At 47.5% G+C, this 26,575-nt stretch overlaps 1 protein-coding gene across 1 annotated transcript in view; it reads right to left on the bottom strand.

Moving 5' to 3' along the window:
* FHAD1 (forkhead associated phosphopeptide binding domain 1) overlaps positions 1-26,575 on the bottom strand; it is a 123,654-nt gene that overhangs the window by 59,949 nt on the left and 37,130 nt on the right. The window contains 8 exon segments of the mRNA XM_032495241.1: positions 1,446-1,550; positions 2,614-2,703; positions 4,983-5,113; positions 6,710-6,833; positions 11,176-11,283; positions 11,285-11,413; positions 15,718-15,827; positions 25,299-25,566. Of these exon segments, the coding sequence (XP_032351132.1) occupies positions 1,446-1,550; positions 2,614-2,703; positions 4,983-5,113; positions 6,710-6,833; positions 11,176-11,283; positions 11,285-11,413; positions 15,718-15,827; positions 25,299-25,566 (1,065 nt within the window).

Genomic DNA, 26,575 nt, shown 5'->3' with positions numbered 1-26,575 from the left:
CACGTGTCAAAAGAAAAGAATTCCCATTGTAGAATTCAATACACAGTCAGATTGTGTTTTAAGCACGAAGGTTAAATATACATTTTTAGGCAGATAGACACGCACGCACCAAACTGAGAATCTGTCGTTAGCAGAGCCACAGTGAAGGAAAACGCTGAAGGCACAAGAAACATGAACCCAGGTGGATGATCAGAGGTGCAGAAAAGACAAGCAACAGAAAGGGTAATTTGTGAACATGATAGTGACTATATAAAAATACTAATGATATATTTTGGGGCTTTAACTACACAGAGTAGTTTAGAAAATGACAACAGTGGCTTACAGTGGGTAAGTGGTGTTCAAGTGTTCTAGAGTCACTGCATTGTCAAGGAGAAGAGCATTGTGACTTACTAACATTGCATCTTGGTAAGTTAAGAACGCACACGGTAGCCTTTAAGGTGACCATTAAGATAACAGTAGGAGAGCGAAAGTTTTCATTAATGTGGGATTTTGGTTAGTTGAGGATGAATGCTGTTGTCTTACTATTACTAAAAGAATAGAGGGGAAAAAAAGGGAAACATTTCCAAAATAACAGAGAGGGAAAAAGGAATGACAGAAAACCATCAAATAAAAGGAGACAAGAAAGGAGGGAAAAAGAAATATAGCAGAGATGGTACATCTGGCACTGAGCAAGAAGGTAAATTTAACCCGCCAAATATGAGTTATTACATTATATAAATGGACTAAAAGGCAAAGATTGTCAAACTGGATTTTATAAAAATGATACGCTATTTGGAAGACATATGTGTAAAACTTAAAACAAAAATTGACAGAGAAATTATGAAAAAGATATGCTATGAAAACTCTAACCAACAGAAAGCCAGCGATGGAGCTATATTAATGGCAAAGTAGACTTGAAGGGAAAGATGCTACTAGAGATGACAAGGGACATTTTATGATGATCAAAAGTTTTGTTCTACCAGAAGTATTAGAATTCTAAATTTATATGCACCTAGTAATACAACCTCAAAATACAGAGAGCAAAAATCGTCAGTATTAAAAGAAGAAATACATAAATCTATAATCACGAGGAGAGTTTTAAAAACATTCCTCTCTCAATGAACACAGAGACCAAACAAAAAACCATCAGTAAGAATGTTCATTTAAGTTTGGACAACCATCACTGGCAAACTTGATGGAATGGATCAGTTCTTTTCTGGAGAATTTCACAATTAAGACTTGAAGGCAGTCTAGGGCAGGGGCCACACGCGGGAGCTTTGAAGTCAGGCAGACCTGGATTCAGGTTCTGGTCACAACAACTTTGCCTGAGTGACTGTGGGTAACGGCCTTCACCTCTGTGAGCCTCGAGTTTCCCAGCTGTGAAGTGGGGTGAATACCAGGACAGACCGCACTGGGCCGCGGTGGAGGTGAACGGGGGTGGCGCGCGTGGGGTGCTCGGCCCGTACCTTGCTCTTTTCCCGCAGCGTCTTAGAGGTCAGGCTCTGCTCAGCGCTGCTCCTCTTCAGCTCCTCCCTGAGCTTCCTCATTTCTTTCTCCATGTCGTGGATTTGCTGAAAGAGTTCCAACCACAGGGAAGAGTCAACTTCATAACAACTCACTTCATCTGGCTCGTTAAGGCAGGAATCTAGTCAGCTATTAGCTTAGTTCTTTCCCTTGGGGGAAAAAGACTACATCTTTAAGGCAAAGTAGACTTTTTTCCCCCTCCAACTGACACGCTGAATGTGCTGGGTGAAGGAAATGAAGAGTTTCTTTTGAAGATCAGCACGGATCCTGCATGAAATGGAACAAGATAGCCATCATCTCTTTCCTCAGGGTGTCTTTTTGAGCTTGTTCTAAATAGGACTGTTTGGAACAGACAAGGGGCATGGTTTGGAGCAGAGAACGATGAAACTTTCCTTCTCGTCCCCGTTTGAGGCAGAGAAGAGCAGTGCTCTTGACAGAGCAGAGCACGTCCCCTGGTGCCTGAGGCGCTGTCCCTCGCAGCGCATGGACCACGTGCGCCTGGGCTGCAGGAGCATTCGGCTGGCACCGGTCGTGACCACTTACACGTAGTGGCCACCTTTTCACTGCATTCCTTTTTGTTTTCATCTTCCAGACCAGGCAGATGATACTTTTGCTTTTTATTTTGTTTTTATGAATGGGTGTAAAATCAAATGCATTTAAGTACAAATACTTAAGGAATAATTTTGTGTCCATAACAGTGGCCACGGCTGTGATAAAACGTGTGACAGTGGAACATAAACATTTGGGCATCGCTGGTCCAGGAGTAGGGACCACGGTGAGTTACTAGAGGCATGAGGTGGCCAGCTGGCCACCTCCCATCCCTGTCCTCATCCGAATCCCAGCCCAGCCCCAGGGGGAGCCCTCTGAGGGGCCAAGAGCCCACTGCCCAGAGAATCCTGGGAGCACGAGTTCCCCATGGTCTTTTCACCCATTTCCTCCATGAGGCTAGCAAATCAGAGTTACGAGACTATGTTAACAAACAATAAGCACCCACAAAGCCCCCGGGCTTGTGCTAACGGGCCAAGGAAACCCCCTCCCCCCAAAAAACCCCTCTGGAGGTCAAAGTCTAGCCTTCCTGTGGACACCCAGTGATGAGGAGGATCAACTCACGCTTTTGTAGAGTTTTAACTCTTTCTCTTGGGTTTCCCGCTGCTCCTTCCGAGTATCTTCTTTTTTTAACTCTTCCTTCAGCACTGAGCACTGGGGAGAAAAGCCACGTGGGTTTGTCTGGGGGTCCCAAGTCCTCATGTTTGCTCCCGAGTGTTTCCTGCTATTTAATCCAGTAACACCCCAAACTCCGAGCAGCAAGACCGTTCGTGTGATGGGAGCCCGGGATCCCCCAGCAGTTCCTAGTTCACCCCTCTTGTGAGTTCTGAGGAATAAACTGTCTTAAATTTATTCTTAGAAAGCCAGCAATCTGTAGCACAGGGAACATCCAGCTTTGTAGAGTCTGGGTACTTAGGGTGAAGGACATGGGGTGTCTCTTCTCTGTGACCAGCAAGGGCAGGGCATCCCCAGTGAGCTCCGGTGGCTCTTAGTACTTGGGTAAGAAGTGCGTCTCAAAGACACAACTGCTCCGTCGCGGAGGGGTAAACGGAGCCACCTTTCCCGAGGGCAGTTTGGCAAGGGGCTTTACGAGCGTAAGGATGTACCTTCTTTGGACCCAGAAATTCCCACTTTAGGAATGTACCCTCAGAACAACGAGTGGAGAAATCAGCAAATCTATAGATTCAAGGACGTACTTCACAGAATTGTCAGCAACAGTGGGAAAAAAAAAAAAAGAGACAGCCCAAGAGTCCAGCAACAGGAGACCACATTATAACATGGTGAACATTCAGGAGACGAGCACGTAGTTTTTAAGACCAATGGAAAGAGCATGGATTTATTAGCACTAGAAAATAAAAAGTATTTAAAAAATTTTAAACTGCATAGTGTAAATTCGCTGTAAAGTAATTCGTTAATTGATTGATTTCTCAGTAATATATTGAAACAAGACTGGAAGAACATACATGAAAATGTTACCGCTGATTTCTCAAGGTAGTGTTTGCTTCTCTTTTTAATTTTATTTTCAACACCATCTACTTATTTTTCTAAGATTAACATGCATGACAGACATCATTAAAAGAAAGACAGGTAACCCAAATGTTCACAAGAGCATCACCCTTGGTGGTGAGGAGCCCACGTGCTAACGGCCAGCATCGGCCAGAGAAGGACCCTCATTCCAAGGTCCACGAAGAAGGGGAAGCAGGGACAAAAATCATCCACATGCACTTCAGGAAGTAGAAGAGCTGAGCAGGTGCCATCTTTCCATTGTCCTTTCACTTAGCACCAGCTCTACAACCCCCCCCGCCCCCCCCGCCCCAACACACACACACACACACACACACACACACACACACACACACACACACACACACCCCTCCCACATAAAACAGAGACCACGGGTGCCTAGGAAGGCACTGCTTGGGAGAAACGAAGGCAGAGGGCTTGGCCAGGCAGCTGACCAGAGGCAGAGAAGCACAATTAAAACCAGCCTCCCACTTCTCAGAGAACGATTTTGTCATTCCCATTTCACAGATGGGGAAATGGAGGCCAAATAAGTTACAGTGAAAGAGAGCTCTGAGATTGAACCCTGGTCTGTCAGACGCCGAAGCTCACACTCTGCCTTTCACCAGCTCCAAACTGGGGATGGTACTAAGCACCAGCTGTTACTTATTCTGCCTTTTCCTTGGAATCTCAAGATCTGTTCCCAACCCCTGCACGCATGCAGACCTAGCTAACCCAGCAGGCAGCCGCTGTGAATCTCTCAGTTGCCACCGGAGATGAAAGTCTTAGGTTTAACCTTGACTCACAGAAATAGACAAATCATACAATCATACAAATACTGAGATCGTATCCTATAGAACTAGGATTCTCAAGGCAAGATTTGCAAATAGACTTACATGTAAAAAGCTCTTCACTTGCCTACCAGGCTCCTTTAACATAGAGGAATTCTACACACTGAAGTCTAAGGAAAAAACGAGAATCCGTGTGTTTGCATCTGGACCTTCAAACATTCTGCTTTGGAGGCAACTATGAAAACCAGTGGTTGCTCTTGCTCCCAGAGAGACCCTATTCTGTTCAGTATTAAGCTTTACAATGGTAATACATGCTAGTGGGTGTGTTTGTTGCCGGGATTAAGCAGACTAACTTACAATAGGGGTCAGAAAGTGTTGGCTAGATCTGAACACACATTATGTTTATTCTGAGCCACGTCCATGCTGTGCTTTGAAAAGCTGCAAAGAAGCCGGCCCCCAGCTTTCAGTCTTCCCAGGCTGGGCAGTGCACGTGTTGGCCCACTCAGCCACTATCCCCACTGTGCCCCTGGGCGCTGGTCTCATCTCACCACCGCGTGAGGGAGGAGGGGCCAGGGTGTCACGTGACCCCACCGTGCCTGCTTTGTGCAGCCCCCCCCCCCACGGTGCCGACCCGACACTCACTCTGGAGCTGAGGGCTTCGAGCTGGTGCTCCTTCTCTTTGTTCTCACTTTTTAGTTGATCCACCTCCTGCTTCAGTTGTTGAACTTGCTCTTCCTTTACCAACACGTCTTTTTGCAAAGATGACACCATCCCTGAAAAAAAAAAGAGAAAACAGATTCACGGAGGTTAAAGAGGCAGGAAGGATTACCGGCCTCACCGCCGCTGTTGGCCAACTTGCTGGCAAGCCCTTCCAAGTCCAGGCCGCCCCCGTGCCTGCCTGGAGCTGAGGAGTCTCCGAGGATCCCCAAGCAAGAATGGGGACGAGACCAAAGTCCACGGAACATGGTTTGAGGCTTCGGTGAGAATGAGGGGGAGTCAGTGAGTGTCAGTGAGAGGAGAAGACTTTGGGGGCTGCTTGTGGGCACGGGCTGGGCAGAGCCAGGAGGAAAGGCCACACCAAGGACCTGGGGAACAGAGGCCCAGCACAGGGAGGGACCAGGAATTCTTCTCCAGAGGCCAGGAGAGGGGCCTGTGGCCAAGGGGACTGTTGGACACTACTGAGGGGTGGCTGGTTTCTCACTCATCTGAGTTTGGGCCCGTCTCCACCGCTTATTAGCTTGGAGGTCTTGGACAACTTTTTTCACCTCCCACTGTATCAACCCCTTAGAGTTACTGTCAGGGTCAAATGAGATGGTGCGTCCCAGGCATATAAAGGGGCTAACCCATCTTTGTTATGTGGCACCTATTTTTTTTTTTGTGACAGCCAGCTTCTAAAATGGCCACAAGGATCCCTGCTTCCTAGAATTCACGCCTTCGTGCAACCCCTCCCACCCAGAATCAGGCTGACATGTAACCAACATGACACTTTGGAAATGACGGAGTGTGACCTCCCAAGCTGGGTCATACAAGACACTTGATGCTTCCTCTTTGCTCTCTCCTGAATCGGGCACCCTGGGGGAAGCCAGCTGCCGTGTTGTGAGGACACTCAAGCAGCTCTAGGGAGAAGCTCGTGTGCTGCGGAGCTGACGCCTTCAGCCAACAGCCACATGAGCGGCCATTCTGGAAGGAGGTCCTCCAGCCCTGGCAAGGCTTCGGACGAAGTGGTGGCTGCCCCAGCTGACAGCCCCTCCCAAATCTCTGAGTGTGGGGATCTGACTGTCTTGCTCAGGGCTCTCTCCCCAGAGCCTAGAACAGGGCCTGACACCTGGGAGGTGCCCAACGGATAGGCTGAATGAATGATGTGAATGAATGATGGAATCCAGGCCCAGCAGCAGCTGTGCAGTGGCTGCCCCTCCCCTCACGCGAGTTCTTTATCGTGGAACCACTTCCGATGCTCAATTAGAAAATGCTTCCACTAGGGCCCAAGGGCGCTAGAGTGAAATGGGTGAGACGACGGGTGCCTTCAAGAGGTGACCCCATCCTGTCCACATTCTAGTTTGTACTCCCGGCCGGCCGGCCTATGGGACTGCCCAAGCCACATGGAGTCAGTCCTGTGTTCTCCCTGGTGGGGCTGGTGCTCGGTAACACGTTGTAGCCAAGAGATAACACTCTCCCCAGTATGTACCAGGCACTGCCCTAATGGCAATAAAGGGCAATAAACTCCAACTCACTGACACCGGCTGCTGAGATCCCCGGGGCTGCGCCCAGGTCAGCGAGCGCAGGCACGGTGGTTGACTGGTGATGTCTGCTGCGGCCTCAGAAGGAAGGGAGGGCAGCAGCTCTCAGGCCCGAGTCCGGAAGGGGCTCACCTGATGTGACGGCGTTGTCCCTCCTCAAGCTCTCGCCCTCGTTCTTCAGGGAGGTGATTTCTGAGTTCCTCTCAGACAGGGTCTGGCACAGCACCTGGCTGTAGCCTTGCTGTAGGGCACTGATCTGCAGGAGGAGGCAGCCCACAGTCAGAGGGGGCTGGCCAGCCGGGGCTGCGGGACACCCTGGTCCCTCTCCAAGTTCGGACAAAAGGAGTCGGCTTGATCTGGGTTGGGTCTTGGGGAAACCAAGCTTTTCGGTTGTAACTAGTGGAAGGGACAGGACGGGGCCTGGTTCCTTCAGGGACCAACATTTCATACATAATCAAAACACGGACCTTATCTTTGAGCCACACAGGGGCCCAGGCCCAGCTGCCACTGAACCCTTAACATGCCTTCCTACAACCTGTGGACATTCAGCCATAAATGGACCAGCTGCTGGTTCCAGATCACCCAGCACTGACTGGATGCAGGGCAAAGTTCAAGAAACAGGAGCAGGTTATAAACTTAATTCCCTCTAATGTTAATAGCAGATAGATTATGCCTCATAGAACACTCCAGAGTTTACAAAGCCCGCTCATACACCGGTACCCCTCACAGCATCGCCAAGGGCTAATGGTCCCATTACAGTTCCCATTTTGCCAGGGAGCAAGTTGAGACTCAAGAGGGGCAAGGTCTTTTGCTCAGCATCACACAGCTGGTTAGAGGAGGAGTGTGAGTTGAATCTAGCCTTTAGTGCCCGCTTCCACCTCCCCAGATGGCTCTGGGGACCAGCATGAGAAGCTGGAGGCTGGGCTTTCGGGACAAAGAGACGCCACCAGCGGGGGAGCGTGTCCCTTGCTAACTCTTCCAAGCCCCAGTGCTTCCCGGCACAGCCTTCCTTCGGTTTTGCTGCTGTGCTGGCCGTGCTTTCCTATTGGCCTTGGTTCTCAGGCTGCTAGGGGAGAAGCTCAGGTCGCAGCTCCTGTGGCACTGGAACCCGAGGCTGAGCCTGGTCCCTGCTGCAGCCTCTGGTGGGACACACAGATCGGGCCTCCTTTCCCCTCTTGTCAAGGTTCTGCATGATGGGCAAGATGGGGCCCCATTAATTTTTTTTTTAATTGGAGGCTATAAAGCATAGCAGGAACCTGGGAGCTGGACTGGGCCCTCAAATCCTGTCCGTGCCACTCACAGGCCGTGAGAACACAGGGAGGACACCATATTCGGTTTCCTTTTCCCAGGTCTGTCCGTGGGGTGATGCCAGTCCCAATCGGGCAGGGTTGTTAGAAGTATTCTAGTAAGTTAGGGCGATCACAGGCGGTCTGAGCCTGCCTGGCACACTGCGCAGAGGATGCCTGTCCTCCTGCCGCCTTCCACGGGGTGTTCTAGCTTCAGCTTCCCCCGCTGGTCTCTGGGAAGGTAGATCGGTTATCTTTTTGTGTGCGTTTGTAAAGCCTTGCCTAGGTTCACTTAAACGTCAGTTGTTATTAAGAGGAAAGACAGGAATCTCTGTTCACCATCAGACCAGGTTGCAGGCATCACATAAAAAAAGATTGCAGGGAGGGTAGAGCTCAGTGGTAGAGTGAGTGCTTAGCATACACGAGGTCCTAGGGTGAATCCCCAGGAACTCCGTAATGAATAAATAAATAGAAAGAAAGGAAGGGAGGGAGGGAGGGAGAGAGAGAGAGAAAGGAAGGAAGAAATGAAGAAAAGAAGAAAGAAAAAAGAAAGAGCCACTTAAAAAAAAAAAGCAGAACAGTGGGTCTCACCACCAGATGGTGCTCACGGCCTTTGTTCTTGGTCTCTGTCCCTGACAATCTTGTCATTAGTACTCTGGTAGAATTAACAGAAGCCTCAAAGTTTCACAAGTTTTCTGACTCCTTTTAGGCACCGTCTCGGTTCAGATTCTGTGACATTTCGGGCAGTCACAGTTACTTTTTCCATTGGGCATCTGAGCCGTTATGGTGGGGGGAGGGTCTATGCTAGAAGGTGGGCGGGGGGACACAGACCCCTCTGCCCCTCACCCTCCCCAAGGCTACTTTTCTGCATGTTTGTGCCTTGGAAACTCTGAGCGGAAAAAAAAAAAAATCCTTTTACTGCTTACTGTTCTCTGTGGGGGAAATATAACTTTCCCATAAAAGGTACTTGGAACAATTTTTTAAAAATATTTCTCGCTCTTCTTAGCTTAATACTTTATTTGCATGATACCAGGGGCAGAACATACAGAGACAAAATTCAAGAAGGGATGGGAAAACACACCCCTGCCCCTGTAAAGGCCCCAGTGCTTCTGACAGATTTAAAATATTTCAATCTAAGTGTCAGAGTTTTAGGATTTCAGACTGCTGGAAGGCTCTGAAGCGTCTCCAAACCTCTTCATTACTTTCACTACCAAAATAAATATCCACACTGTCTGCAATTGCCGTAAATCCCAAGATGTTTAATGTCTGTTATGCTGTGTAATAAAATGGGTATTGAATCATAAGAAAGTTAATAGTGCTGGAGGAGTGATTGTGTCGGGGTAATAATTTGGCTTCTAATTAGTACAGGCCTGCCTACAGGAGTGCATAGAGGTAAGAATTTTCTACTTATATTGTGACAGATCGAAGATCTCTGAGAAAAAAATCATTATGTACATGCTTTCAGGGACCAGGGAGAACATATCAAGTAATCAGAACAATAAATCAACCTGCCACTGGGGCCTCTGCTTCTGGTGGGATGTTCTGCAGACAGAATGTATCAGCAACTAAAGTGTGAGTGGATGAAACTCGATTTGAGTTCAAACCAACACAGCCTCTGGTTCAGATGTGCCTTGTTATAAAACTGTCTACTTCAGTTATAAGCGAAGATCCGGTGGGGGCTTGGGGTGGGCAACAGGATGATGAATCAGTGTGATTATTTCTTTGTAAAAAAAAACACATTTTTCCCCCTGGATATCACCAGCCACTTCAAATAATACTCAAATTGTGACCTGCTGACACTCAACTATACGTGGGAGTTATACAGTGATACATGTCTAATGTATTTCCATTAAAAAAAAAGATACGTGGGAATGAGTCACCCTGGTTCGTGTCTTTGCTCAGGAAGACTCTGAAATGGGAGAATAACTGAAAAGGGTTAGTTCTCCATCCAGTGGCAAAACTGAGTTCAGATCAAGAAAAAGATGCTCACTGGTAAGTCAGCTACATGTCAAGGCAGCTGTTTGCGACAGTAGCTCCTATAAGAACCTGCTACCTTCACTGCCTTTTCAAAAACAGATTCGAAGGAGAGTCATTAGTTCATTTCAATATTAGAGTATATATTTGTTTACTTGTTTATTCTGTCCCTATTAGAATGTAACTGGAGGAAGAATCATGTCTGCTTTGTTCTCTGCTGAATTCCCAGAGCCTGGAAGAGGGCGTGACACAGGGTAGGCACTCAAAAAATACTTATTTGAATAAATGGATGGATGGATGGGTGGATGAATAAATGAATAAACAGACATGGTCCTATCAGCGTTCTGGAGTCTTTGATGTCATGGAGCTCACAACCTCCTGGAAGATTCTCTTGTTCACCACCCACAACCTGTGACCTTTCTGAGGCACCATTTCTAGGACTAAGACTCTGACCCCAGAGTCAGTTACAGGAGAGAAAGGCAGTCAACCGAGAACCAGAGGGCAGAGGCTTCAAGCGTGACTACGGTTTTAAGCAGAATTAGGCACTAAGGCCAAAATTTATCAGTGGCCAATTTCTTTTTTAACAACTTGGTTGAGATATAATTTATGTACAAGATCAATGGCCAATTTAAAAGCAGTTCTTCAAAAAAATTTTTTTGGCAGGGGCGTATCTCGTTTCAAGAGAAAGGAACTTGATTGGTAAATCCAGAAATTCCAGGTGGAGAATTTTTGTTTGGGTGAAATTCCCCATACATGGACCAGCAGCTGCCTTCAGGGTTTGGTAAAGGCATCAGTGTTTGGAACACTGTGGGTGCTAGAGTCTCTCCCTCCATCTCCAGCTCTTTCTGGCTGGTCCTCCCCTTCCCCAACCCTCGCTGGCTGGGGCCGAGTGGGCATGAGAGGTGGTCCCTGAAGTGACAGTTGAGTGGAAATACAAAGTGGGTGTGAGAGCACGAGATTTGCAAGGTGGCAGAGCTGAGCTCAAATTGCGCCGCCACGTCTAACTTGCGTCTGGACGTCTCTGAGCCTGTCTCCATCTCCTCATCGGTAGAAAGGTGTGTGTCAGAGGACTGGAAGTGTAAAAAAGCTAATGCATCTAAAGCACCTGCACCCGTGCCCGCACATGGTAGGTGCCTAATAAAAGTTAATATTGTTCTTACAAGGCTGGGGACCTACTAAGTCGCTACTCCCTGGATCTGTCTTCTGCTCCACCGTGCTCCGCTGACCACCCGTTTCTAACCATCTTGCGGCTCCACTCGGTGCCCCCAGGCTCTACCTGAGAGCTGTCACCCTGTGTCGTGACTCCCAGGCCACGACCCCCTTGTCCCCGTGCCCTACCTGGCTTTTCAAGCTCTGGATCTCTCTCTGTTTGGCATCGTCGTCTTCATCCAGAACCTGGAACTTTGGTGGGATCACCCTCTCGCTCTGCCTGGAGGTGGCTGTTTCCTGACAGCTTCTGACTCAGGTTGGCCACTTCGTTCTGCAGGTTTGCTATCACGGCGTCTTTGTACTTGGATTCAAGTTCAAAATCCGAGAGACGGCTGACCTCTTTCCCCAGCAGCAGAATGATTTCATCCTGGGTGGAAGCCAGATGGGAAGTTTACTAGGTGTGCGTCTGGATGTAAGGCTGAGCCCGTTAAAAAGCATAGTGGAGGACACTAATGAACTCGTCCACAAAACAGAAACAGACTTGCAGACACAGTAAACAACCTGATGGTTACCAGTGGAAAGAGAGTGGGAAGGGATAAATTTGGGAGTTTAAGATTTACAAAGGTTAACCACTATATATAAAAATAGATAAAAAACAAATTTCTTCTATATAGCACAGGGAACTATATTCAGTATCTGGTAATAACCTTTAATTAAAAAGAAAATGAAAATGAATATATGTGCATGTGTGTGTATATATATATGCATGACTGGGACATTGTGCGGTACACCAGAAATTGACCCATTGTAACTGACTATACTTCACTTTTAAAAAACGGGAAAAAAGGCATAGAGGAAACAAGTGGTGAAATAATTCTTTGGGAAGGTGCGGGCAGGCAGGAAGGAGAAGGGTGACTTTCAAGACCATCTCTGTCACTTGAAAAACCTCACAGAGATAAGAGTTTGGTTACATGATACACTTATAAATAGATTCCTAAAATGGATGTTTCTACCTCACAGGTACTGACATTTTCCTTTCCCCTAGAATTATACTTTCAGATTGAGAACAACCATCCCACCTGGGAACTTGGTTGCTAGAAAGTTTACTTACAATATTTTTATTTATAATATTCAGCCTAGCACACTGGGGACCTAGGAAGGTCATTAGGAAAACAACATTCTATTTGACCACATTCTGCCTATAATTAGGGCTATTTTTTAACTTAAAAAATGTAATGTATTCTGAAATATTTATTTTCGCTTTCCTCTCTCCTGGTGCTTCCTGCCTCTTTTCATGTAAAAATTTATTCCAGGTAACTGCATCTGGAAAGTAAATGAGATGGAGTGGTGATTTATTTGTGTAGGCTTCTGTAAACCTTGGGCTGGAAAAACAGAATTGCTGGCAGGCTTTACTCACAGGTATAATTAACCCAGTCCTCCATTTCTCCAAAGAAAAATTTCTGCAGCCAAAGAATTTGTTAGGTTTTCCAAAAAAAGGAAAAAAAAAAAGCAAAAAACCTTCAAACATCTCATCAGAAGTCATCAATAAAATGTCAGAAAAACTGAAGGAAAAAAAGTTCCCCAAATGTGTTTTCAAATGCAGCCACAGAAGGAGGTAAATGGGTGATTTCTAGGCCAGCTCATCCCCCGGGAGTGGTCCACTCAGCCTTAAGAACGTCCAGCTCTGTGACCTCGGAAAGGACAGGGTCTTGGACATGAGCATGCCCATCTGACGTTGCCAACTGCTGCCGAAGGTCTTTGTTAAGGTCCTTGCAAATGCCTGTGGCAAAATTTCAAGAGATAGCATCAAACAATTCCAGACTCCTGGGTGACCCTGTTTCACCAAATAATGATCAGCCAGGTGCTTATTCATTATTCATGCAACAAACATTCATTGAGCAGCTAATATGTACCAGGCCCTGTGCTGGCGCTGGAGGACAAAGCAGCCTGCAGAGGGTGGTGTGCAGCCGTGGGTTCTGCCTTCCTGGTGATGATCCCGTGCCTGTCCTGGAGGGAGTGTTGGCTCTTCTGTGTGGTCTTGGTAGGAATGTCAGTCACGTGCCCTGCTCCCTCCTGTCTTGCCTCCCTGTGTGCATGTGACCCAAGCTGGTCAATCGGGGTTTCTCAGAGATTTCACACATCAATTACAGAGTGAGAGGATCTTGCCTCCTTTTGGATCATAAACTTTAAATTTATAAGCTTGTTTGCTTAAGTAAGCCAGCTTTATGTAGAGGGGAGAGATTAGTAGTGAGGGATGTTCTGATGACATCATTTAAGCTCCTGGATCTAGCCACGCCTGAAGCTAGTGGCCCTTCAAATTTTCCAGTAAGATGAGCCAGTAAGTGCTCCCCTTTCCTGAAGCGAATTTGTTTATTGTCACTTGAAGGAATCCTGGCAAGTCAGGGCATAAATGGTTCATAAATAAAACAAATTAAAAATGTGGTTACATTGTATTTTCAGTTTAAAATTGAGGTGGGCTGAAAAGTGGCTACAAATACTTTGCAGCTTCGCCATCAAGCGCTGGAGTCTATTTCCCCACCTCCTAAATCTGGGCTGGCCCGGAGACTTGCTTTGACCGAAAAAACATGGTGGAAATGATGTTGTACACTCTCCAGGCAAGTTCTTCTGGGTTGTTCAACAGCTTCTGTTCTGGTCCTCTGGGAGCCCTGAGACCACCGTGCTGCGATGAAAAACCACATGCAGAGAGGGGCCCACCAGTCCAGGCATCCTGGTTGAGGCCCAGACATGGCAAGGAGGCCATCGGAGACCACTGGCCTGGCCAAGCCATCGGCTGACTGCAGACCCATGAATGAGGCCAGGGGGCACCAGCAAAGGAATATTCCAGGTCCATCTGTAGATTCTGGGGAATAATAAATGGCTGTTTTAAGCCACTCAGTTTTGGCGTGGCTTGTTGCACAGCAATAAATCCAGCACCTGAGCCTGGCTCTCACCTTCCTGCAACATTTCTCACCGTCTGGTTCCAGGATGCCTGCGTCGGAACCACCTGCCTCCTGAAGGTTCGGATTCCTGTGTCTGACAAGGACCCAGGTGGTTCGGTTCCTCAGAGACTCTGAGAATTGCTGCAGGTCAGACCCTGGTCCTTAAGGAAAGCAAGGTATTGGAGGATTGCTTCTTTTAGGATAACTTGCAGGTTGTGTCTAAGTGGGGAGAAAGCAACCTGGACCCCTCGCAGGATGGCTTGAATCCACCCGTTCGGCTCCCATGCTTGCTTCACTCTAAGCGTCCCTGGTCCTTTAGCAAGTCTCTCTCTCTTTGCTCAGTCCTCCCTGACTTCAGTGCTCACTTCTTCCTACCAGAAACGTGTTTTCCCACCACTGCTCCATCGCTCAAGTTTGACCAAGCACTTACTGTGTGGGAGACAGAAGTACCAGCTTAAACAACCCAACCAAAAAATGGGCAGAAGAACTAAACAGACATTTCTCCAAAGAACACATACCGATGGCCAATAGGCACATGAAAAGATGCTCAACATTACTAATTATCAGAGAACTGCAAATCAAAATCACAATGAAGTATCATCTCGCACCAGTCAGAACGGCCATCATCAAAAAGTCTACAAATAATAAACGCTGGAGGAGGTGTGGAGAAAAGGGGACCCTCCTACACTGTTGGTGGGAATGTAAATTGGTGCAGCCACTATGGAGGACAATGGAGGTTCCTTAAAAAACAAAAAACAGACTTACCATATGATGCAGCAATCACACTCCTGGGGGAGAAAACTCTAATTTGAAAAGACACATGCACCCCAGTGTTCACAGCAGCACTATTTACAACAGCCAAGACATGGAAGAAACTTAAATGTCCATTAACAGATGACTGGATAAAGAAGATGTGTGTGTGTGTGTGTGTTTGTGTGTGTGTGTGTGTGTGTGTTTGTATGTAGCAATGGAATATTACTTGGCCATAAAAAGAATGAAATAATGCCATTTGCAGTAACATGGATGGTCCTCAAGATTAGCATACTAAGTGAAGATAAATATCATATCATATCACTTATATGTGGAATCTAAAAAAGTGATACATACAAACTTATTTCTAAAACAGAAATAGACTCACAGACATAGAAAACAAACTTATGGTTACCAAAAGGGAAAGGAGGGAAGGGATAAATTAGGACTTTGGGATTAATAGATATATACTGATATATATGTATAAAATAGATAAACAACAAGGACCTGCTATATAGCACAGGGGACTACATTCATTATCTTGTAATAACCTATAATGGAAAATAATATGAAAAAGAACAGATATGTACAGATAGACAGACATATGGAAACTGAATCACTTTACCGTACCTCTGAAACATTGCAAATCAACTGTACTTCCATTAAAAATATATATTAAAGAACTAAGTACCAGCTTAGATGTTAGCCAGACCTAGGTTTGAATCCTAGCTCTGCTCCTCACACTGGGCAACTGTGAACAAGTTACTTACCCTCTCTGAGCTTCAGCTTCCTCATCTGCAAAGCAAGAGTGATAAAACCTGTTCTGAAGACGGTGAAGGTTAATGGGCTAATTGAATGTCAAGTGCACAGAACACAGCTCAGCACACAGGAGGTGCTCAGTACACTGTGGTTGGAAGTAAGAGGTGGTTTCTGGTAAATAGTAAAAAAGAGCATTTCTAGGACACAGAGAACAAGAGGTAGTGGCAATCGCTCCGTGGTCCTTCTTGCTGCTGTAGCTCTGTCCTTCCCCGAGACCCCTCACCTTGTCCTGCTGGGCCAGGTCCTGGTCCACAAAAATCTCTCTGGAAGGTCCTGCCCCGGGAATGTCCTGGGCCACTGGTTGTTCCGACAGTTCCACGTCATTGGTCCACACTGACACAGGTTGACAGAGAACATAGAGGAGATTGTGAGTTTCCCCAAGGTCCTAAAGCATATTTTCAGATTAATCTTCACATTCTCGAGACTTATGCAGAGAAAGCATTACGGGAGTATTGAAAAGAGAAAAAGCCGCCTCATTCCTCTTCCCTAGTGTTAATGAACTGCACTGACGCACTCTGATGTACCCCTTTCTAGACTTTTTTTCTATGCAGCAAGAGCTGATGACCTGGGGCAGGTCATTTACTCTTGCCAAACCTTAGTTTCCACATGTATAATTTAGGGACACTAAGAGTCTCTGTTATAAAGGGCTATTTGAGAATTAAACAGAATAATGATGTAGAGTACAGGTTGGCAAACCATGGCCCTACGGCCAAAATTGGCCCTCCACCTATTTTTGTAAATAAAGTTTTATTGCAACACATTCACGGCCATTCATTTACATATTATCTATGACTGCTCCCCAGCTACAAAGGCAGAGCTGAGTAGCTGCAACACAGGTCATACGGCCCGCAAAGCCTAAAATATTTACTTTCTGAATCTTTACAGGAAAAGTTTGCCGGCCCTTGATGTAGAGCATTTAGCACTGTGTTAGCTATTTTTACTGCAGTTGGATCTTTAAAAAAAAAAAACAAAAATGGATTTACAGGACAGAGATTTTTCTTCAACTTGCTTTATTACCTGACTTCTAAAACATCTTCCCATGTCAGTATTTGTAGCAATGCTGCGTTCCTTTTGAATGGTAGCATTGTAGTGCACTGTACAAGTGTGCCAAATGTATTTAACTAGGATCCACCTGGTAGACATTTAACTTTTCCTGATTTTTTTGTATTAACCCCAGTACTACAAGGGCTGTTTATATGACTTTCAGGGGTTCTGGCATTATGTTTGGAGGCTCCACACTACATCATATCAAACATGCCACAATTCACTCACACCGACACTAATTTTTTTGTGTGTATGTAGAAACATTCATAGAGATTTCTTTCATTCTGCTTGTGAGATCACTTGGCTCCAAGTATTTTAAATTTCCAACCGACTGTGATTTCTGGGCAGTTGTGCAATCTTACCTTCTTGTGAAGGGAGAAACTGAACCGATTGTTTTCAAAGGTGATGAAACTTTAACGAGCGTTAGCATTAACAATGAATGAAGGACGCCCAGTCACGTTTGCGAACATTCATTCAATTATTTATTCATTTTGATTCTGCATTTTTTTATTCACGCATTTTAGAGCCAACAATTTCCCTCCAGGTCCCAAGCACGTTTGTGGACCCCAGAACCTTTAGCAGACCCAGCTGATGGCCCGCAGTGCCCAGGGAACGCACAGCCCTGCGCGTTGGATGGGCTCCCTGGCCATCGTGTTTCCTGGAACACGAGGAACACAGGGCGTGGACTCCCACCCTCCCTCGCCGTCTGTGCACCCGAACAGGCTGAGGTCCCAGGGAAGTCCTGGTTCTGCTTTTTCAATGGGTTGAGCTTCTTAATCTATTCCTTACAGGCAACATAACAAACCCATCGGAACACAACTCTTCCCAAGAGGAGACAAGCAAAACCGTGCTCAGTGGCGTCCAGGTCTCTTTCCCTGTGGTGGCGAACTCATCCAAACGCAGACACCTCCCTGCTTAACACCCGCCATCACCTCCTGCTCTTTTTACCTGGTCTCCAGCCACCTTCCTTTGGAGCACACCCTTCAGCCACACAGACCTCCCCTCGCACTCACCCTGCCCCTCCCACCACACAGCCTCTGCACTCCTGTCCCTTCCAGCCGAAGACTGTTCCCTCCCCTCCACACGAAGTGAATGTCACTTGCCTTTCAGGGCTCACCTTGAGTGCCACTCCCTCGGAGACACCTTCCCGATCCCCCGACTAAGCCAGTCCTACCATCACACACTCACAGGAGAGGGCACGGGTACCTCTCCTGCCTGGTGTTGTCATGGTTACCAGTTTATAGATGCTTTTCTGCGATGATTTTGCTCCCATTGGTCTCCCTGACTGGTCAGTAAATTCTATGAGTTTGGGGACCATGTCTCAGTTTGTGCCCCTCAGAATGAATTTATTAATCCCATTTTATAGATGTGTAAACAGAGAGAGAAAAACTGCCCAAGCTCACACCTGGATCGAGTCAAGCCCCAGGGCAAACCCCACCCGTCTGGATTCTAGTATGAGCCTGCTGACGGTGAAAGGGGCTGGGGTGTTGTCTGAGACCAGAAGCGCAGCGCCTGGCCCCCACTCACAACCGGTGTTCAAGAAGGGCTCGCTCGGCCTCCGTGCTCACCACAGCCTTGGAGGGGGTGCTATTTCTAGACCTGTTAAGACGCTGGGAACCGAGGTCAGACAGGCAGAGACCACATATCGGGTCAGAGGCAAAGTCAGGGTCTGAGCCAGAGGGTCTGGGTCCAGAACAGGACACACGAGCACCCGGCAGTAAATCTTCCACCAAGGGACATGTGAATGAAGGACTGAGCAGTCGGGTTCACACAGACAAGCCCGGGGACAGGAAGCGTTCTGTGTGGGGTGTGCGTGCAGGGTCGTGCTCTCCTGCGGCTCCAGGACTGTATTCCAGGATTCACTTGGTGGAGCTGAGGTGATCAGATGTGGAGGTCTGCCCGGGACTGAGGGGACTCCTAGGATGGGGGAAGTCCCAGGCAAACCAGGACGAGTGTGTCACCCTAGGATAGTTGAGACCAGAAAGCTCCCTGCCTACCCACCCACTCGGATTTCCTGCCACCAACTGGAGAGGCCTGCAGCTCCACCAGACAGGTGGGACTCAGGGGAGAGGCCCTGCTGGGTGCAATGGATGCTCTGGTCTCACGGAGGGGACAGCAGGAATGCTCCCCCTCCCCTGGGAGAGGCATTCTGCCAGGTGGGGAGCAGGCCAGGGACCTGGGGACCAAAGCACCAAGATGGAGACTCTCTCTTCGTCAAATGCTCTGTTCTTCCCTGTCCCTCCTCCTCCCCATGTCTTCTGGAAGGCAGCTGCCACTAAGGGTGGCAGGAGGGGAAGGTGCTGAACAGAATAAGGGGGCAACGGAAGGGCTTCGTGGGGAATGTCATGGATCTGTTTGTTTCAGCAGCTGCCCATCCTCTCCCTCCACCTCCCCAACCACATTCATGATTAGAAACCTTTTATTTGACATTCTCATCCCTCATCTGTCCCTCTTGGCTCCTGAGTCCTAACTCACTAGAGCAGCAGTGCCTGATTAAAAATAAATAAATCCAGCCACAGAATGCCATTAAAATTTTTTAAGTCATCTCATTAAAAAGGTAAAAAGAAGAGATGAATTTTTTTAATGATACATTTTATTTAACCCAATATATCAAAAAAATTTTCATTTCGACATGTAATCAAGACAAAACACAGTGAGATAGTTTACATTCTGTTTCTTCTGGGTACTAAGTCTTTGAAATCTAGGGGTTATTTTGCACTGAGTGCATCTCAGTTTGGAAACGAAATTTTCCACGAGAGGACTCGATCTGTATTTAGATTTCACAGAAACTTACAGCTGAAAAAGTAGATTTGCACACCCAAGATGTTCCAGGCAGACTTAAAACCTTTCAATAACTGAACCGAGTGTCAGCTTATAAATTTAAATTAATTAAAATGAAATGTTCAGTTCCTTGGTCACATGGGCCACGTTGCAGGTGGTCAAGGGGCACATGGGCTGGTGCTGCTGCATCAGGAAGCAGAGGACAAGAACATTTCCCGTTCTCCTTCTTCCTCACCTAACACCTCCTTCTCATCTCTAACCAGGTTGCGGGGGAGAAACAGAATAGAGAGACTTTTTAAACCTCCTCTTCTGGTGCAGGCTTTGACAATGTCCAGCTGGATTCTGAAGGCCCCTGTGGTGCATTACTGATTGTCACAGGCCTGTGGCTTATTTTTAAAATATTCAGCATTGTCTGTTTGATGCTATGTGTGTGCAGGTGGTTTAAATTTCAGGCTTGGGGCAGTCAGTGGCCCTGATCTGCGGTCCCCAGGCCCGGTGTGGCCGGGCAGCATTACATCAGACAGGCCATGGTCCAGAGGTGGCTGTGACACCTGAAGTTTACCTAATTAGCAAACTGAAGGCCAGAAATGGGTTCTTATTGGTAAAAGGGTGGCCTGTTTCCTGGTATGCTGAATGCTAGAAACGGGCTCCCAGTGGTCAGACGGAGGAAGGTATCGCCTGCGGGTTGGATGAAGCCCTGGAGGTCCCTACTTTGGCCTCTCTCAAGAGGCCCCAAGGTCTGACCCCAACTGGGCCTGTGTCCAGTCTTGGCTTAGGGCTCTGGCGTCTGATGCCATCTGCAGGGGTAACTCCAGATGCTTCTGCGACCCTGCTGTGGCTGCCTTGAGGGACCCTTCTCTGCAAGGTAATGGCCAGAGTTTGGACTCCATCAAACCTACGGAACAGGCTGAATGGCAGCTTGGGGTCCCTCTGCCGCCTGAGGTGTGTCTACTGCGAGGGGGTAGAACTTGCTCTGAGACTCACTTTCCTGACACCCAGGCAGGGAGGTGCTGGAGCAGTTACTCCTCCCTCGCCCCAAATGTCCTTACCAGCTACTGTCATTCACCACAAAGAATCCAGGGCAGTGGGGCGGCAGATGTGCGGACAGAGGCACGTTAAGAAGTTTCGAGCAGGCGCTATTTGCCAAAGGGCAGGTAAGTTACTTCAATATTTTAACAACCCACTGGCTGTCCTAGTGCTCATGAGACAACCACCAGTCCACAGCAGGGGCAGCATGTGTGCACCTTAACTGTCTTTAAGATATTTCTACACATTGCAAATTGTGAATAAAAGTTAAATAATAAATTATGGGTGCATAAAAATTTAATTTTTAAAATTTAATATTTATGGAGTGTTATGCACTAAGAACTGTGCTCAGCACTTACAGGAGGATCCGATCTCATCTTCCTAACAACCCAGTGAGACAGGCACTATTATTCCCATCTCCATTTGATAAATGAGAGAGATGAGGCACAGAGATGTCAAGTCACTTGCTCAAGGTCACACAGCTGGTAAGTGGTAGAGTCAAGGGTTGAACCCAGGTTTCTTGGAATCAGAGCCTATGCTCTTATCCACTATGTAGTAAATTTATTGAAGTGGGTAGATGATCATGATATATTGTTGAATTTTAAGAAGCAAGTTACCAATGTTAGGTTCATATGATGTGATTATTGGGAAAAATACATGTAAATCAGGATGTATTAAAAAAAAACTCACCCCACATATTTTCTGTTCTCAGTAATTCTTTCTTCCCTACCTCCCATGAACTCTTGCCATTAAGATTTGGCCTGGGAACTGAGGTTTTATTGCCTGTGGAAAAGGAAGGGTGAGTATTAACAAGAACAGGGTGATCTTGCTACTAGGCAAAATGACATTTTGAGTTTTGGCAATATCCGGAGATGTTCTGGAGCATCACAGTTGGGGGTGGTGATGGTGGTGGTGTTGCTACTGGCATCCAGTGGGTGGGGGCCAGGGATGCTGCTAAACACTCCACAATGTACAGGACAGATAGACCCCACAGCAAAGAATTGTCCAGGACCTAAATGTCATCATGCTGAGACTGAGAACCCATGACCTGCGAGAAGTAAGTCCTTGGCTTTGGGTTTTCAGATAGAATTTTTCACAAGGTGACAGTCTAAAAGTAAACCAACTATATTTGAAGAGGCCAGCTCTGTTAAGAGAGGAAAGAGCTCTCTTGGAACCCTCAAAAAAGAGGTGCCTTCTATCAAGAGCCAGCCTGGAGGACTGGGGCATAGAGTTTTCTCTGAAGCATGGAGTAGAGAGGCCCAGAGCCTGACAGGAAGGATCCCCCGACCCCCCACCACACAGGAGGATGAAGGCCCTTCTCTGAGGATGGCACAGAGAGTCAGGGGAACGAGGGCCAAAGTCTGGAAACAGATGAGACCAACTGGGAGGCTGAGGTGATAAGGCCAAGTAGATCTGAGGGCCTCTAAGCCACAGGACTCCTCCTTGACTTCCCCGGGGGAATGGAAGGCCCTTAGAGAAGCCCCAGGTTCAACACAGCCCTGGAGGAACAGGTGGCGAAATCCACTGATTATGGTGGAAAAATCAAAATGGCAAAGTAAAAAAAAAAAAAGAAAAGAAAAGAAAAGAAAAAAGAAAACAGCCCATATGCCATGTGTCCAAAGAATGGACTTAAAAGAAAAACTGTATATATGGTCATAAAATAGAACAAACTCATGATCCACACAACAGAACGGGTGAATCTCATAAACATTATGCTGAAGGAAAAGAGCCGTCCACAAAAGAATACATACTACATGGTTCCTTTTACAATGAGATTCTAGAGCAGGAGTGTCTAAATCCATGACGGGAAAAAGAATTCAGAAGAGTGGTTGCCTGTGGGGGGTGGGGCTGGGAGCCTGACCGGGAAGGGGACATGACAGAACTTTCTGCGGTGATGGGAACGTTCTCCATCTTGACAGGGATTTGGGTCACACAGGCGTGTATTGTCAAAACTCAGCAAGGGCACACTGGAGATCCGTGCCTCTCACTGTGTGGTGGCCAGATTCCAAGGCGGCCCCACTGATTCTTGTTTCCTGGTATTCAGACACCTGCACTGTCTTCTCTAATACTGGGTGAACTTCGTATTAGTCAGCTCGGGCTGCCATAACAACACACCACAGGAGGTCTTAACAAAAGAAATTTACTTTCTCACAGTTCTGGAGGCTCAAGTCCAAGATCGAGGTGCTGGCAGGACTGGTGTCTCCTGAGGCCTCCTTCCTTGACTTGCAGACGGCCGCCTTCTCGCTGTGTCCTCATGTGGTCCTTCCTCTGTGCACGTGTGTCCCTGGTATCTTTCTCTCTCTTCTTACAGGGACACAAGCCATACTGGATTAGGGCCCACCCAAATGGTCTCATTTTAACTCAATCATCTGTTTGGATACACTGTCCCCAAATATAGTCACATTCTGAGGTCCTGGGGTAAGGGCTTCGACATGTGAATTTAGGGGGGGACACAGTTCAGTCCATAACTAAGCTTATCTGCGTAACCAAGGATAGTGCAGAAATGACAGTTTGACTCCTGATGTTTGACCATAAAAGACACTGCAGCCTTGCTCTCTAGAACCACTTGCCTCTCTCGGACCATGTGAATGGAGGAGCCAGCAGCCATCTCAAGAGGATGCTCAAGCAGCTTATGGAGAGGTCCACTTGGAGAAGAACTGACGCCTCCTACCAAAAGCCATGTGAACTAACCATCCCAGCGGTGGGTCCTCTGGCCACAGGCGAGCCTTCAGATGACCACGGCCCCCGCCAAAATCACAACTGCAACCTCATGAGAAACCTTGAGCCAGAACCACCCAGCACAGCCATTCCCAAATTCCTTACCCAGGGGAACCCTGGGATAAATGTTTATTGTTGTTTTAGACCCTTAACATCCTGGAGTAATTTGTTACGCAGCAATCAATAGTGAATGTAGATTTTGGCACCAGGAGTGGGGCGCTGCCTTAACAAAACCCTAAAATGTGGAGCAGTTTGAGATGGAACAGTGGCCAGGAGCTGGAGCACTTTTGCCAAGAGTCTTATGGAAGCCCAAAGGGTCTATTGCTGGGAGCCTGGTGTTCAAGGAGGCGATGAGGGAAGGTTCCCAGGAAAGCGTTACTGGGGCTATGGGACCCTTGTTATGTGGTGGCAGAAGCTTTCATAACACGTTGCCTGTGGTCACGAGGAAAGTAGAAAATGTTCCTAATGAACCGAGTGATCGAGCTGAAGAGAGTCCCAAGCAGAGTCCTGGAAGGTGCCACCTGGTTACTCCTTGCTGCTTAGAGCAAAATGTGACGGAGAGAGACAAGCTTAAGGAAGGACTGTTAAACCAGGACTTGAGGCTTGGTCATAAGAGACTGTGAAGTTTCCATCTTGCTCTCCTAGATCACGTGCTCAGGAGTTGCCAGCTGCCGAGTCACAAGAACACTGGAGCAGCTCTCTGGAGAGGTCCATGCACTGAGGAACCAAAGCCTCCTGCCAGTGGCTATGTGAGTGTGCCATCTTGAAGGCAGATCCTCCAGCCCCGGTCAAGCCTTCAGACGACTGCGATCTTTTGAGAGACCCTGAGCCACAGCCATCCTGCTAAGTTGCTCCTGAATTCCTGACTCCACAGAAACTGTATACGATCATACATGCTTGTTTTTGCTTTAGGCTGCTAAGCTTTGGGGGACTTTGTTATGCATTAATGACAACCAATACACACTGCACATTAATTTTACATGAAAGAGACTAACTGCTGGATTCTAGTTAATGGTATGTATTCTAAAATATTTAAGGGGAGGACTATAGATATGTGCAGTTTGTTTTGAAATGCTTCAAAAAATAAGATGGATTAATGAATGACTAAAAGGATGGGTAGACAGATGGATATGTAATAAAGAGTGTAGCAAAATATTAATGGTAGAATTAGAGAAGGGGGCTGTCCTCTGTAAAATTCTTTTTACTTAGCTGAACGTTTGAAAGTTTTCATATTAAAACGTTGTGGGGAAATGGCTGGGTAACTTCTTAACTTGGGTGGTAGGTACCTGAGTGCTCTGATGATGATGATGATGTGAACTGTAGAGATACATTTCATTTATTCCTTAGCTTGTATATTTCACAATAATAACTATTATAACTATTATTTGAGTGGCTGAGGGAGGTGATGAGGTGAGTGGTACTGAGAGAGACCAGGAGAGACCTGAGGACTCAGAGAGTCGTGGGCTGGGATCCAGAGGACAGAGAATGGGCCCTTCACAGCAGAGGCCACGGAGGAGGCATGGGAATCATGCCAGGCACTAAGCTGACCCAGCTCCTCTGCCAGTGAGGCTGGTGAGGCTGAGGGGATGGTGACGGACAGGAAGTCCCCTCCCCAAATGCCAGGAGGCCTTCCAGGGCAGGGAGAGGGGAGGAGAAGGAAACCCTGATGGCTGTGTGTCCCCAAAGTGACCAGGCTATGAGTGACAGTCACTGAGATAACCAGCCTTAAACTTGACCCAAAAGTATTAGCTTAGATTGAATATATCACCCCTGGGGAAGTAATTTTCTCCATAAACCTCAGTTGCCTGTCACCTGAAAAATGGTAATAAAATACTTAAAAACCTCCTAAGGCAAGAGGGATTTCAGTTACCAATATTTCTGCACATCTGAGTCAAAGTGTGTAAATTTAGATTCTGCTACACATCCATATATATGTACATCACACACACACACACACACACACACACACACACACACATTCACCACCATCAGAGGTCCTGATGTGTGCAGATGGGCGGAGCACGAAGTCCGGAGGGGTTCATACCAACGAGTCAACAGGAGGAATCTGGGTCATAGGGTGAGAGCTGATCTTTAACTGTTTTCTTACTTTCTGTTTATACCAATTTCCCCACAATTATGCTTTACTTTAGAATAGAGGAACTAAGCAAAAAGTGAGACCCATCCTCATGGCTATGTGCCCACCCCCTAGGCCGCCATGGAAGCGCTCACGAGTACCTTGCTTGATGATGGGGACCCTGTGGGTGTTGTCCATCATGAAGGAGAACATCTTCCCGCAGGCACTCACGGGCCGCTTGTGGGGGGCAGGTGGCACCATGGTGGGCCTGGGGAAGCCCTGGGACCAGCTTCTCTGCACTGGCGCTGGCCGGATGCCCGGGTGGAAGGAGACCTGTGGTGATGAAGGTGCCTGGTTTGATTGCTGTGTGGCCCGGGCTGGCTGTGGCCTTGGCCAAGGTGCTGGGCCCCTCACCCAGGGGAAGGAGACCTGCAGGGCCAGACAAGAGGGTCAGGGGAGGTTACGATCAGCTGGATTGGTCACCACCCTTTTTTCTCAGTGACGTAATTGCTGCCCTAGGTTTCAGCTTATAAGTCACTTCCCCCAGGAAGCCCTCCCAGACTCTCCCCAAGTTTGGGATGGTGGTCCCCACCATAGGCCACATTGCACACTATTGTACCACCATTTATTGAATGCAGCCTTCATGCCAGACACCCTGCCAAGAGACTCACAGGCACTACCTCATTTAATACACTTGACTCTGTGGTGAGCCCGGGGCTGAGCAAGACCTAGTGACTTTCCTAAGATCACAGACTTGGTAGTGAGCTCCTGAGCTGATAGAATGTTACCTCTAAGAGGATGAGAGCTTTCTGTCCATCTTGTGCACCACTGCATCCTCAGAACCTAGAATAAACTGCTGGCACATACAGAGTACACCCTCAAATATTGGTTGAAAGAATGAATGAACAAATCTCTGGGATTCGAGCCCAGCTCTCCAGGAACTCACAGCCTGCTTTCTTTCCATCCAGTCTCTCAGGCACTTCTACTGAAGCCGAGAGCTCTGGGATGGCAGGGACCTCAGCTGTCTCATCAACCTGTGACCCTCAACATCCACCACACCAGATTCTTGGCAGATACTCTGTACACATCTAATGAGGGAACTTTCCAGCATCTGGCCAGCGGAAGATGTCTGCAGCTACGCTCAATGGAGGGCACATCGAACTCCATCTAAGCCCAGAGGAGCGAATGCTGAGAGGTGCTGACACCTGGCTTTGTCCTGGTTTAACGCTATTGTGGTGGCTTCTCCCCACGCCTAGTGGTTAAACTGTGACATCAGCGAGCAGCTACCATTTATTGGACTTTACTCACCTGTTCCTCACAACAGCCCCGCAGGGGAGGAGATCTCCTTATTCCTATTTCACACACGAGGCTTGGGGAGGTTACGGAATTTACCCAGGCTCAGGTCGGGGTGGAGAGGGCTGTAGGATCAGGGTCTGAT

Source organism: Camelus ferus, chromosome 13 (assembly GCF_009834535.1).
Source record: "Camelus ferus isolate YT-003-E chromosome 13, BCGSAC_Cfer_1.0, whole genome shotgun sequence".
NCBI classification, from domain to species: domain Eukaryota; kingdom Metazoa; phylum Chordata; class Mammalia; order Artiodactyla; family Camelidae; genus Camelus; species Camelus ferus.
Note: the sequence above shows the minus strand (reverse complement) of the source record. Positions and strands in the feature narration are given on the sequence as shown.